The 15,017-nt window shown below is 37.5% G+C and overlaps 1 protein-coding gene across 1 annotated transcript in view; it reads right to left on the bottom strand.

Moving 5' to 3' along the window:
- Nucleotides 1–15,017, bottom strand: part of SNTG2 (syntrophin gamma 2) — a 304,188-nt gene that overhangs the window by 78,871 nt on the left and 210,300 nt on the right. The window contains exon 10 of the mRNA XM_086608352.1: nt 4,488–4,615. Within this exon, the coding sequence (XP_086464478.1) occupies nt 4,488–4,615 (128 nt within the window). The remainder of the gene's footprint in view (nt 1–4,487; nt 4,616–15,017) is intronic.

The following is a 15,017-nucleotide window of genomic DNA, read 5'->3' as shown; positions in this document are numbered from 1 at the left end:
TAAAGGTGATTTCGGTAGTTAATACAATGTTTCTCTACTATGTTCATACCTTCTGAAGATATTACTGGAAAGATCCTGCATTGAGAACAGGAAGGACATCTGCTACATTTCCTACCTTTCCTTTGAAATATTCTGGGGGATTTTTTTGCTTTTGTTTTGTGATACAGACAAATACACTTCACAGTCGCACTCTGCAGTATTTTCATTCATTCCTCTTCATGTATAAGGAAGGGAAAAAATCTAGCGCATTCTCTCATGTTTCTGTTAATATCTATGGTGCTGAAAAAATCTAACATATATGAAAAATATTAAGTCACCAGTCTTAAGACTTTCTGGGAAAAATCAAAAGGAAAAGTCAAGTGAAATGAGAAATCAAAGGTAACTACTTTCTTTTATAATGAAAAAAGAACAGCAATCAAACACAGTCATTCCTGACCACCTCATGACACAAGAGCTAAAAATATGTCCTTTCTTGCCAAAGTTACTGAAGAATGCAAATGAAGGAATTGAAAGTGCATAGTTTAACCCCAAACAAAGTCATACAGTTTAACCTGATTAGATTAGACTAGATTTGATATAAATCACATTAAAAGTATATATATAGCTGTATGACGCTTTCTAACTCAAAATGGTCAAAAATATTGATCAAGATGCTGACATGTCATACATAGTCATACTCTATACTTTTAAAATAATTCAGGAAAAAGATGCCCTTCAGTACCATGTTCAACCTTACACCAGATAATCTTTTTGTTGTTCCTGAGGTCATCTGAAAGTCAGAGCTTATTTACATCACCAGAAAAAGAATGCTGAAAATATCAAATGATCTTCAATATGATGGAAAATAAAAGTGAATGAGGTCAGAGGGGCCATCCAGACTTGGCTGACAGCAGCTTATCACATCAGAACAGCAAGAGTAGTTGGACTTACAGGTACTATACATAGAATATACAATACTATATATTAAAATGAATTTTGTCATGGATTTTAGTAACAAAAGTATGCTATGTCTGCTGTAGCCAACTGCAAGAATTTCACAGGTGAAAAAGCTGTTTGTCTATAAGGGAAAAGAAAGATTGAAGAAAGCAGAATGTGCATTACTGGCAAGTGGGTAAACACCAAAATAATCATACAGGCTTCAATATCCTTTTCCAAGCCATAACATTTTGCATAGTTACTAATTTTGATGGAAGAATGATCAGACCTCTCTGAATTTAATTCAGGTAGATAGTAAGGGAAAAGGCCTCTCATTCAGTCCATCTAGCTGAAGAGAAGGCACACAGCTGTGTGTGCAACACTATAGAAGATAGTTCCAATACTTCCACAACACAGACTTAAAAAGTAATCTGGCTGTTCTGGTGCCAGTGCACCTTCTGAAGACCAACTGAGATAACTTAGAGGATAATATATAATGAAGTGTTGCAACAAAACAGTTATGACAAAGAACATGGGGGAGACAAAAAGTTAAAAGGATGACAAAGAGACTCATGGACTCATTTAATACTGAAAAAGCAGGTGCGCTGTCTACTGATGTACGCAGATAGGCTCCAAGTAAATATTCAGAGAGTGGTAAAATTAGCAAATTAGTCCACAGGATCCACAATACATTCAGGGGAATTGTCATGGACTCATTCAAATGACTTTAGATAGATGGCTGAAATGTGAAAGGGAGCAGAGATGTGTAGATATGGTTGAAAGGAGGATTGTTATCTAGACTGATGTCACCATTTATACCTGTAATTGCTTGTAGGTTTCATTTCATGCAAAGATGACACTTGATTTCAGAAAGCAATTACTGAAGATAAATGTTGTAATGTAGGCTTATACGAACATGGGGAAATGTAAAAGAAAGAATACAAATGAAATAACAGCAAGAATATGTACATGTATTTCAGAGGAGGAGAATTGTGTAAGAGCAATCTGGTATCCCTCAGGCAAAAATAAACACCTTCAGTAAGAACATGGGAAACACCTCATCCGCAGTAAATCTCAGGGTGGTATTCCTTTAATTCTCATTAGATATTCTTGTTGGTTTACCAAAACAAGCAAGGAACTTTAGTAGAACTAAAGTATCATGGGATGGTTATAGGCTTTATGGAACAATTTTATCTTCCTGTAGAGAGTTTACAACAAAAAGGAAAAAAAAATCAGTAATAAAGGAGTGCTATGTATACTAAATACATATGAGAGTGACATGCATCACAAGAGAATGTATCTTTCCAAGACTGAGACTGAAAGCACTAAGCTCCTCAATCCTTACAAGAAAAATACATCTGCAATGGGTTGATCCTAGGCCAGCAGCTAAGCATCCACACTGCCAATCACTCCCCCACCCCTCTCCAGTGGGACAGCAGAGAGAACAGGAAGAGCAAAAAATCTCGTGAGTTGAAATAAATATAGTTTAATAAGCAAAAGGAAGAGGAAACAAAACGAACTCATAATGAAACAAGTGATGCAAAGGCAACCACTCACCATCTCTCACAAGCAGAATGATGCCCAGCCAGTCTGCAAGCAATGGCTTGCTCCTCGAAACCCCCTCTTAGTTTTTATTACTGAGCATGATGTTACATGGCATGGAATATCCTTTTGGTCAATTCAGGTCAGCAGCCCAGGTTGAGTCCCCTCCCAGCTTCTCGCCCACCCCTGGCCTACTCATTCAGTGGGAGCAGAGGAAAAAGAGAAAGCCTTGAAGTTTTCCAAGCGCTGCTCAGCAACAACCAAAACACTGGCATGTTATTAACATGGTTTTAGTCACAATCCAAAACACAGCACCATATGGGCTGCTATGAAGAAAACTAACTCCATCTCAGTCAGACCCAGTACAATATCAGAAAGTGTTTTATTTCAAAGAATTCTCAAAATGCACACACTACTGTTTTGGGAAATGGAATGCCTTTGGATTGCTCCATCCAATGCATAGAGTGCACAAAACAGGAGTGAAACTGCTTCAAACTGACTATTGAACTCAGTGTTTTAAATGTTCCATCTTCTTCCATTTATCCTTTAAATTTAAGAACATTGATGATAAGTTGATAATGAGTCCGTGTCTAAATCTGCACACAGAGATTTGTTCATTTAATTTAGAGGAGAACTTCTAAGCTTTGAATGATTGGAGGCCTGTGATAGATTGGGAAGGATCGGACCACATGAACTGGTCAGTTGTAGTAAGAAGGAGGAAAGTGGTGCAGAAAGTGATCGGAGACTAAATAAAATGGAAGTAAGAGTTCAGACAAAGACTGTGGAAGAAACGAAAACTTTTCTGGACAATTTATTATTATTCACCTGTGATGCTTTAACATAAAGTCTGGGAGAGGAGTTGCCAACTGATGTAGTTAAAAGTTAAAGTTAAAAAATTAAAAGCAGTATAATTGTCCTACTAGGAAAATAATGTTTTTCAGGTCATTTTCAGGAAACAACTAAAAAATCCAGCATAAATCAAGAAAGGGATGCACATGATTTTCTGTTACCTCCTGGTAGCAGGTGAGCTGTATAGTTGATGCTTCAATAGAGATTCCATTTCCCTCATTAACAAGAATTAGAACAGAACAGGATAGAATAGAATAGAATAGAATAGAATAGAATAGAATAGAATAGAATAGAATAGAATAGAATAGAATAGAATAGAATAGAATAGAATATTTTCAGTTGGAAGTAAATAAATATAGGGCAATCTATAAAGAAAATGGAAAATAACAGTGAATGAATTCTTGTTCTCATACATATGGACAACTGTGGAGTACTTGGACCATAACTACTGGGAGATTTGAGGCAGTCCTACCACACGGAATGTTTTGCAGAAAAAAGCTGACAAATGATGCGATGTGTTAAATCTTTCAACAAGCATATTATTTATTGAAGCATTATTAAGCTTCACTTTTAGTTTCATCTTTCTTGAAGTCCAGGACAATCACCTCTGACATGCTATTCAACTGCTACTTTATGAATCATTACTTAGATCTCTGAGATGCAAAAAGATTCTACGATTAAACACAAAATATTCTGTACCGTGTATTTTGCCAAAATCTCTTGTTAATATGAGTTTCTGTATGACAGCGATATGCAGCATAGTCATGATGATTATGCAGTATGTTACCATTTGAGAAGAAAAAGAAAAGTTAATTGGTAATATCAGAATTTGGCAAAATAGAAGTATTCTGTTAGAGATACGGAATGAAATGTAGTCTCTTAAAAATTAATTCAAGTAATGTCAAGCTTAACCTCTATACTAGCTGCTGATGCTAACTGAATTCCCAAGATACAACAAATTATAGAAACATATTTGTAGGAGCTCTATTTATTGTCAATTTTTACTTTATCTTTGATAATTGCCACGCATGCCATTAATCTCAAGAGAAGATGCCACTGCATAGTTTTTAATATGAAAACTTTCATATCTCCACTCAAAGAATTCTTATACAGCCAACACTCCATAGCAAAACATTAGGTACAGCTAGCTAACCCAGCACTTCCCCTTTTAGATTACAAACCTTAATTTATCTGTTCCAGCTTTGTACCTCGAGATTCGAGCCATTGACAGAGGAACTGATAAGGTATCCAGCCAGCGCTTCTCGTATTTTGGTTCATTAGCTATGGGTGAAGAAGGTGATGATGGAGCCTGTACAGAATAAATGAGAATCACTAAGTGCAGTTTACGGGAAAAAACATGAATATGCATCTCTGGCTCTGCTTGTCTCAGAAGTGAATAATCATAGTAATAAAACTATTCAAGAAACTCAAGATTTAGCAGAGAAATAAAAAGAAGCATTCATGTAGAAAGGAATGCTAGCTATCTTGATATGCTTGTGACTTAAATTCAGTGTTGGCTTAACATTAAAGAAATTTATATTTATGTTAATATTTATAACTGACAATAAAAAAGGAAATAATTTTTAGTCATAAATGCCTTGAATTTTCTCTAAATGCCACATAACATACATTTTTGGTTTACATTAATTTGGTCTGTGCAACTCTTCTACATGTCTCAAACAATCATCAGAGAAAAAGACATAAATAACATCCTTAAACTACATTAGTGAACACTGGTTTCTTATTCGTGAATTGTGACTTTTATTCATAATGTTACTGGATAGTAGATTTAAAGATCTGATTTCTGTGTTATCACTATCCATACATGCACTGATAAATTTTGAAATTTAATTTTTGAAATTTTCCTTTAAATGCTTCTACTAGAAAGGTAAGATTGTTGATTGATAGTATCTAAGCAGCAAATGATGTCTAGACCTCAGAACAGTGAAAATACGAAATTTTACCATCTACTTATTTCATATAACTACGGCATACAAAAGAAAATAACCTTAAATCAAATGTGTGCAAATGCAAATTAAGTTAGAGGAATTAGCCTGGATATACAGCTGTTGATAAAAACGTCTGCCCAAATCTAACGTAGAGCTTATATATAAACTGTTTAGCCTGCTTATATATGTCGCATCTTATGTATTCCAATTAAATAGTGCATGAAGGCACCAAGAATGAAACATGACAGAAAGAAAACATTTATGAAATTTTAAAAGTTGTCACAGAACCACTAGCACTAAAACATTCAGGAAACTGCGGACAGATATACATCTTAGTCAATATACACTTGCAGAATATGCAGTTTGTTCCTATTAAAATAATATTCAGAGGTTTACATCATTGTATCAATGATTGAAAGTACAGAACTATGCCCAAATTATCAAAAAAGACAGTAACTGGTTTTGTTTGCAAATGATTTCAAAATAGCGTTTACAGGCACAAATCAATTAAATTAGAAACAGAATAGAAAAGGCTGGAAACCACTGCTCAGTGTACCAACTCAGAATTATGAATATGATTATTAGATTTAAAAAATGCTTATTAAATAAACAAAAGAACGAGCTAGGAGTTTCTCACAGAATGCATAAAATGATAAATTGAGAAGTTTTTATTGGTATTTATATCTCTGCACTACCATGACAGCTGAGCATTTCACTCTTTTATAAAGACAGCAATAGTATTTACAGAGACGCAGCTGAGAAGGATCTACAGTCATAGGTCTTTAGGTCAAAGTTAGGCATTTCTGCTTTCTCCTAACTGAAATTATTTGTCCCAGGTTGTACAGAGAACTTTCCGTCAGAGAAAGGAGTTGAAAGCTGGTTATTTTCATATGAGTTGTAAATATGCACTGAGTAGTACTTACAAAAGCAAATAAACCACAGAATGACCCAACTTCAGCTCTGTTATGCCCAGGTGTTCAAAAGCTACAAAACTTACTCAAAATAAAGAGCATTCTGGGAATTGTTCTTTCTTTTTCTTGGTCATAAGAGTTTAGGGTTAATTTTTCCCCCCCTAAAGCTCTTTCTTACAGTCAGCAAGGGCTGATGTTTCTATTGACTTCTATGAATAAACCAAAATAGTGAGTTTCACACTCTAACCGGATGACTGAGAGTTAGTGATGGAGGGTCATTTTTCTAGTATATTAAAAATTTGTAATGACATTGTCAGAGTTGGTAACACTAAAGAATCTTTTAGATTGTAGTCTCTTTGAGCAAAATAATTTCATTTAGAGTATTTGCAATTCCTAGAACAGTACAGCTTTCATTTGATTGAGAACTCCTAGTATTGTTGCAGTATGCATATTTCATAATCACATCCATATACTACTTCTATTTCATAGAATTAGCCACAAAAGGCTAAAGTGTCTCCAAAGCTTAATATAAATTTAATAATATGACAATAAAGAATCTGATGTGTATTTTAGAATTCTGTATAAATTAAAATAATTGACAGAACCACAAGCAATCTGAAGTTGAAAATGATCAACAACATCTAACACGCCCGTCTGGAAACTGAAATGTCTAAGAATAAACCAGAAGGTAGCTTATTACAGTTGAACACAAACGCTTGATTACGATCACTGAATTTAAATCCAAGAATCAGAAAATAAATGAACATCATAATTCCTGAAGCACTTTCAGCTATTGTTCCCATCCTCTCAACTCTCAAGATACAGAAAACATCTAGACAATTTAAACATAAAATTCTGTCTTCTTGTGAACTGTTAGCTGTGCTTCTTTTAGCAGGCTGTTGAACAATATTCTGTAATATTCTAGGCTATTTAAGAGAATTCAGTAGCAAAAAATTCATGGGTGGGTCACTGGAAATTTAATGTTTCCATTTCGTCCCTTACACTTGAATCAAATGCTTTAGTAGGATATCAATGTAAAGAAAAAACATCTCTAAGTAAAGACTTGAATTTTAGAAAATCTACATCTCAGCTATTCATTACATTCATGAATTGAAGGGGAAAAAATGGCCAAAAACACTTGGTCAAAATCTACTAACCCCAAAGTTACGATACTACTATGCTAAACTGCTAACAAAAAAAAAAACAAGTTACAAGAAAATGTGGCATCTCCAGACAATTCAAAAACACACTACAAACAGTAACTTCCTCCCTCTCCCCCCAATTTCTGGACTGCTTGTACTTGCAGAAATGCTACTGCATGGTTTGGACATTAATGACCAAGAACATGGAAAAGATACGAAGCAGTCAAACTGGTTCAAGTTTCTAATGTCTGTTTCTTACTAAGCCATATTCTACTAACCAGTTTATGGTAGAGCAGAAAGTTGGAGTGACTCCTCCTTGTCTTCTTAAGGACAAAAGAGGACATACAGAAGGCCATAAGACTATTGCATAGAACTATAATACCATAACAGGTCCAGAAGTTCATTTTTTTCAGTGTGCCCTATAATCTATTAACATTTCAATCTGAGACAGATAGAATCATAGAATGGTTTGAGTTGGAAGAGACCTTAAAGATCATCCAGTTCCAAAACCCTGCCATGGGCAGGGACACCTTCCACTAGACTAGGTTGCTTAAAGCCTCATCCAATCTGGCCTTGAACACTTCCAGGGATGGGGCAGCCACAACTTCTCTGGACAACCTGTTCCAGTGCCTCACCACCCTCTGAGTGAACAATTTCTTCCTTAGATTTCATCTAAATCTTTTCTCTTTCAGTTTAAAGCCATTGTCCCTTGACCTATCACTACATGTCCTTGTAAAAAGTCCCTCTGCAGCTTTCCTGTAGGCCCCCTTTAAGTACTGGAAGACTGCAATAAGATCACCCTGGAGCCTTCTCTTCTCCAGGCTGAACAGTCCCAACTCTCTCAGCCTGTCTTCAGAGGAGAGGTGCTCCAGCCCTCTGATCATCTTCGTGGCTCTCCTCTGGACTTGCTCTAGCAGCTCCATGTCCTTCTTGTGTTGGGGACTCCAGAGCTGAACACAGTATTCTAGGTGGGGTCTCACGAGAGCAGAGTAGAGGGGCAGAATCACTTCCCTCAACCAGCTGGTCACACTTCTTTGGATGCAGCCCAGGATACGATTTGCTTTCTGGGCTGCCAACGCACACTGGCGGCTCATGTTGAGCTTCTCATCAACCAGCACTCCCAAGGCCTTCTCCTCAGGGCTGCTCTCAATCCATTCTCCGCCCAGCCTGTATTTGTGCTTGGGATTGCCCCAATCCATGTGCAGGACCTTGCACTTGGCCTTGTTAAACTTCATGAGGTCCTCACAGGCCCACCTCTCCAGCCTGTCAAGGTCCCTCTGGATGGCATCCCTTCCCTCCAGTGTGTCCACAACACCACACAGCTTGGTGCCATCTGCAAACTTGCTGAGGGTGCACTCGATCCCACTGTCCATGTCACCAACAAAGATGTTACATAGCACTGGTCCCAGAACTGACCCCTGAGGAACACCACTCATCACTGGTCTCCACGTGGACATTGAACCATTGACCACAACTGTTTGAGTGTGTCCATCCAGCCAATTCCTTATCCACCGAGTGGTCCATCTGTCAAATCTATGTCTCTCCAGTTTAGAGGCAAGGATGTCGTGTGGGACAGTATCAAATGCTTTGGGCAAGTCCAGGTAGATGATGTCAGTTGCTCTTCCCTTATCCACCAGTTCTGTAACCCCATCATAGAAAGTCACCAAATTAGTCAGGCAGGATTTGCCCTTAGTGAAGCCATGTTGGCTGTCACCAATCACCTCCTTATTTTTTATGTGCCTTAGCATAGTCGCCAGGAGGATCTGCTCCATGATCTTTCCGGGTACAGAGGTGAGACTGACTGGCCTGTAGTTCCCTGCGTCTTCTTTTTTTTCCCTTTTTAAAGATGGGGGCTATGTTCCCCCTTTTCCAGTCAGTGGGAACTTCACCAGACTGCCATGACTTCTCAAATACAATGGATAGTGGCTTAGCAACTTCATCCACCAGTTCCCTCAGGACCAACGGATGCATCTCATCAGGTCCCATGGACTTGTGCACCTTCAGGTTCTTTAGATGGTCTCAGAAACTCTTAACGAGTTTTCTGTGAAATAAGTCTAAACCTGCACACAAATCACTAATTAGCTAAAATATAGCAGGCAAACCACAGCAGTTAAGAACCAGTTTTCACTATGGAGAGGTACTATCTGTAGACTCCCACAGTTACATATGCTGTGTAGCATATTGATTAATGATCTGGAAAAGATGGTGAACACCAGACTGACCAAGTTTACTATGCACAAGTAGTAACGATAACAATAAACCCAAACTGCAAACAGCTGCAGAAGAACTTCATGATACTGAATAACTGAGAGAGAAAAGGACTACTCAAAATATAGTATATAAATGTACAGTAATGCATATGAGGAAAGACAATATTAACTTTCCCCCTACTGTAATGAGATATGAACAGGTTATTAACACTCAAAAATAAGATCTTGCTGTTGTGGGAAAAGAAAATGTTGAAAGGTATAGAATGGTTTCCATGCAAATAATGATTAAGTAAAACAAAGATTCATTAGACTGGAAAAGAAGCAGCTGAGGGAACTGTATGAGAAAAGTATGCAAAACCATAAATAACAGAGGATAGGATTAGGAAACAGTGGTTCACTCATCCTTCTCATATAAGAAGCATGGGTACCGATTAGAGGTAAAATGCAGTAGGATAAAACAAAGAAAAAATGTTTTTATATAACAGACTGGCTCAGAAAGCCCCTATGCCAGAAATCGTTGGAGATGCAGGAAATATAATCTATAAATAATTCTACATATTTCCTCTGCTCTTGTATTCTCTTGAGGGCATCTGCTGGGGACAAGCTATTTGGCTAGATGGTCCTTTGGTCTGACCCAGTGTACTGAGCTGGCTGACCTTCAAGCCTTCTGTCTACTAAACAGCTGCTGCTGCTTGTGTTGAAAACTCTCCACACTGTTCCTTCAAAGCACTAAAAAAATCTGGCCGTTTAGAGATCATCTCTGCAATCACAGCTTTTATTCTCTGGTTCATTTCACACTTTTGGCTTTCTGCTGAGACCGCCAACAATGTTGCCAATTAATGCCAATTTGTTTGTAACACCTGTCCATTAAGAAATGGATTGAACACAAAAATCTCATTTTTGACAGAACGCTGAACAAGAATCAGGTTGTAATGACACATAATCACCACCCACCTGGGACAGCTGTGTACTGTTGACTTGAAGGAGGGTCTGATTCTATATCCCATTAGCAATCATTGACCTATGAAGGACAATGTAGGAAAGTGCTTTTTTGCTTTTTTAAACAACTATATAACATTATGGGGCAACCAAGAAGTCTTCCCATATGCAGAATGAGAATGCAGAAAGTCCTCTACTAAGTGAGAGACCTAATCAGACATGTGTCTATAATTAAGTTTCCACTAAGAACGTAAGTAGGAAGGCAAAAGACCACAGCTGAGTGGCATTGTCAATTTTTAATCTTTTTGCGACATACGATTTGCAGAGCTTGGAAAGCTCAGTTATTTTAACTTACTTTTTTAAAAACTGTCATTGATTCTATATCTCTGCAAGAAAAATGAGATGTGCTCAGAAGGAAGCGTTTCTGAATCCTTCCTAGTAACTTAATTTGCAATTTCTGCTAGGGCCGCACCTTGAAAGCAGTCACAGTGATATTTTAGGTTGACATTGCTCTTTCATTAAAAATATGCTTCGGGCAGGCTTAAGCTGGGTTAATTCACTTTTGGAGTCAGAAATACTCAGGGTCATATATTCAGCATGCTTACACTTGCTTTTGAATATACTTTTCATCTCATATTACAAACTGTCTGGTTTGCAGAAAGGCAATCTTTCAAAGTCTTCATAGAGGATGTAGAGCAGTGGCTGGTCACAAGTGGTGTTTCCCAGGGCTCAGTATTGGAGTCAGTTCTGTTTAATGTCTTTATCGATGATCTGGACAAGGGGATCGAGCGCACCCTCAGTAAATTTACAGACGACATCAAGTTGGGCAGGAGTGTTGATCTGCTTGAGGGTAGGAAGGCTCTACTGAGGGATCCGGACAAGCTGGATCGATGGGCTCAGTCCAATTGTGTGTGGTTGAACAAAGCTGAGTGCCAGATCATGCACTTGGGTCACCACAATCCCATGTAACACTACTGACTTGAGGAAGAGGGCTGGAAGGCTGTCCAGTGGAAAAGGACGTGGGGCTGTTGTTCAACAGCCAGCTGAATATGAGCCAGCAGTGTGCCCAGGTGGCCAAGGCCAACAGCATCCTGGCTTGTATCAGAAATAGTGTGGCCAGCAGGACTAGGGAAGTGACTGTACCCCTGTACTCGGCCCTGGTGATGCCACGTCTCAAATACGGTGTTTAGTCTTGGGCTCCTCCCTACAAGAACGGCATTGAGGTGCTGGACTATGTCTAAAGAAGAGCAAAAAAGCTGCTGAAGGGTCTAGAGCACAAGTCTTATGAGGAGCAGCTGAGGGAACTGGGGTTGTTTAGCCTGGAGAAAAGTCTTACCACTATCTACAACTACCTGAAAGGACATTGTAGTGAGGTGAATGTCGGCCTCTTCTCCCAAGCAACGAGTGACAGGATGAGAGGAGACAGCCTCGGGTTGTGCCAGGGAAGGTTTAGACTGGATATTAGGAAAAATTTCTTCCCCGAAAGAATTATCAAGCATTAGAACAAGCTGTCCAGGGAAGTGGTGCAGTCAGCATCCCTGGAGGTATTTAGAAGAGATGTAGATGTGGTGCTTAGAGACATAGTTTAGTAGTGGACTTGGCAGTGTTAGGTTAACAGCTGGAGTGCACCTTGTCAAAATTCCATTATTAAAAATATCACAGCATACTGAAAAGCAAGCCCTCAATATGGTATGCTTTTCAAAGTAGGCAGATTTGGTTTACACTTCTGGAGGAAGAGAATTAGAGTTACATAATTTCTTGCAACAGCACCAGTAACCATTCAACTCACAGTGAACTGGATGACCTCTATCCATAGTTTTCAGTCAGGTCTGTGACTGAATATATAAATCCTTCCTATATTTATATATATCGGTAGGATTAGTTTTCAGTGGATCAATGAACTGATCTGACCAATGTATGACTGAGCATTTGCTAATACTTATTCCAGTGACAGACAGGAAACAAAGGCTGTAGACTGGTTGGAGAAGAAAACAAGACTGCTCCATTTATCAGTAAAAGAGTCTTACATTAGCTTACTTTAATATTTCAACAATGCAATTAAAAAGTGTTCAGCCAGGAGTAGAGACATGAGTGAAACTCCTGTGATGCCCAGCTAAAGAAACATGTTATTGAGATACCTACTGTAAATAGAAGTCAATTAAAGCATTTGACTTGTCTCAGAATTCAGAGGGATTTAGTGAAGACTATTCTATGACATCAAAATATCTACGCATTCATTTGATGCAGTATGAATTCAGGAGAGGGTCAGTATTTATTTATTTTTAATGGAATTCTTAGATGCAGGTGCACAATTCTGTGACAGCTTTAAGACAGTAATCATCTAGTAAAGTATCCATCACCAAATCATTTAATAGATAAAGGCTTCCATATAGGAAACAAGCTCTTCCAGACCAAGTTACAATTTAGACAAGTAATTTGATGTCTTTAAAATTCAGTGAAAGCAGCAACTTTTAATTATACAGCTCTATTCTACATTATTTTAATTGACATTGTTTAATTAAATGGGAGGAAGGTGAAACAGCATGTGAAACAAGGATACTACTCCTCCCTTTCCACCACAGAAAATAAAGTTTTAATTCTAATGCTACCTCACATGGATGCTTTTGAAATTTAATGACTGCTCTTGAAGACATTTAATGCATTTTAATTAATGGATTTTTTTTTGTATACACTGAGCACTATATGTGATGTTTACATGGCGAGTCTCGATAGCAGTACGTTAGGGATTTCCACTGCCCTATCCATTGCAGTAGCTATGCATTTAAATCAATGGGATTACTATTATACCAGTGAGAAACAAATTAAAAACCTTTCAAATATGTAAGTTTCTCTAGAATTATTTACAAAGAAAATATTAATGAATATTTCATTACAGCTGTGCTGCTAGGTGCTATTACATTATTACTTTTTTAATGAACCAATAAGGTACAATCCTGACTAAGATATTTTTAGAGAATATACATGGACTATTTGACAGAATCTTGCACCTTTTTCTTTAATTTGTTTCCTTCGGGCTAATATGTAATTCATTCCTGAGTAACCTCAACTACCTTGCCCAGAACACCTTTCCAGATATATTCTTCCTTTTGGAGATAGAGAAAAGGGCCAGAGCAGTTTATATTAAATCTCAGCACAAAAAGCAGGAATTAATTATGACTCTTCTTCAACTATAAAAGCAGTCAGAAATCAAAATCCAACATTAAAGGTATATAAGGAAAAGAATAGAACAAAATATAATGTTGAGATTATTATGGTGTCACACTATAAATGCAAGTGTACCCAAACTTCAGCTGTTAGACAGCTTTTGGCAGCCTTTCATATGCCCAAATGGGACATGCTATCCTTGCTTAGAAAAATTAGCTCAAGGTTAGGGAAACTGTTTGAACTCCACAGTCTGCACATCCCTCAGGATAAATCCAAGGCTTGACTCTCAATTGTATCACTAACTAGGATCTCAGTGTCAATGTGTTGCAGGAACTTATGGAATGACACTGGGTGCAACTTTGTGGGAGAACTCATTGCCTCAATTTTACTATTGTTTTTCACTATAAGCCATTTATAGCACGTACCTGAACTGCTGGAGTTCATCTATGCTAACATCAAATCTAGAAACAAGTCATCACGATACGGCACTCTGTTTCCACACTGATCATTACTAGGCCTGGTATTTGAAACAGTAATGGAACACTCATGTGGGGCAATAGTAGTTTAAAAAAAAAAAAAAAAAAAAAGAAAAGAAAAAGCTTGCTTTCATTTCTTCTAAAACTTCAGCCTCCTCATTTAGTCTTCAATCTCATGAATGCCATCACATGTATTTCCCTCTAATGAAGCATTTCTGATATTCCCTCCTAATACATATGAAAGATGGCTTCTCTTTCTGTTCACTATGTTGGCAACCAGTGAGAAATGGTCATAATTTCATTTACTCATACAGCAGAGTTTCAAATTTTGAACTTCTCTTTATAATCTAGCTCTGACCTGAAGGGGTCCTTTTTGCACCTTTGAGGAGAACAGATATTACGAGAAAAAAGAGAGGTGATTTTGTCCAAGAATCAAATCCAAATTTAATTCCTCCACAGCTCTCATTCTACACTCCTGAATATCGTAGGCCAAACAGAAGAGCATTATTCATTAATAAATAACACTGCTCCCCAAAACTCCCTTGTCTATCTGTGGAAATGAAAGGCACTCAATGCACTCAGTGCAACCTACAGAGCAATACAACTCTCCCAAAAGCAGATTGCTGGAGACTAGTCAGACAAATTGCTCCCCCTACGATCCATCAAGTAAGCAAAGAAACTCAAAATAATTTAATTGCAAGTGTAATTAAAATTACAAAAAAGAAATGCATAAGGATAAATAAAATGACCCAATTTTTATCTGAAATTAGAAAAAAATGAATAAATTGGGCTTTATCTCCTAAGCTATTTTCTTCTTGCTGCTGCTGCTGCAAACTTAAATGAAAAAATTCATAATAACTAAAAGAAATAATGCAATCACATGAAAGGGTTATGTATAGGGAAAATAAGTATAATTAAA

This window comes from Tauraco erythrolophus, chromosome 2, assembly GCF_009769465.1.
Source record: "Tauraco erythrolophus isolate bTauEry1 chromosome 2, bTauEry1.pri, whole genome shotgun sequence".
NCBI lineage: Eukaryota > Metazoa > Chordata > Aves > Musophagiformes > Musophagidae > Tauraco > Tauraco erythrolophus.
This window is presented reverse-complemented; position numbering and strand designations above follow the sequence as displayed.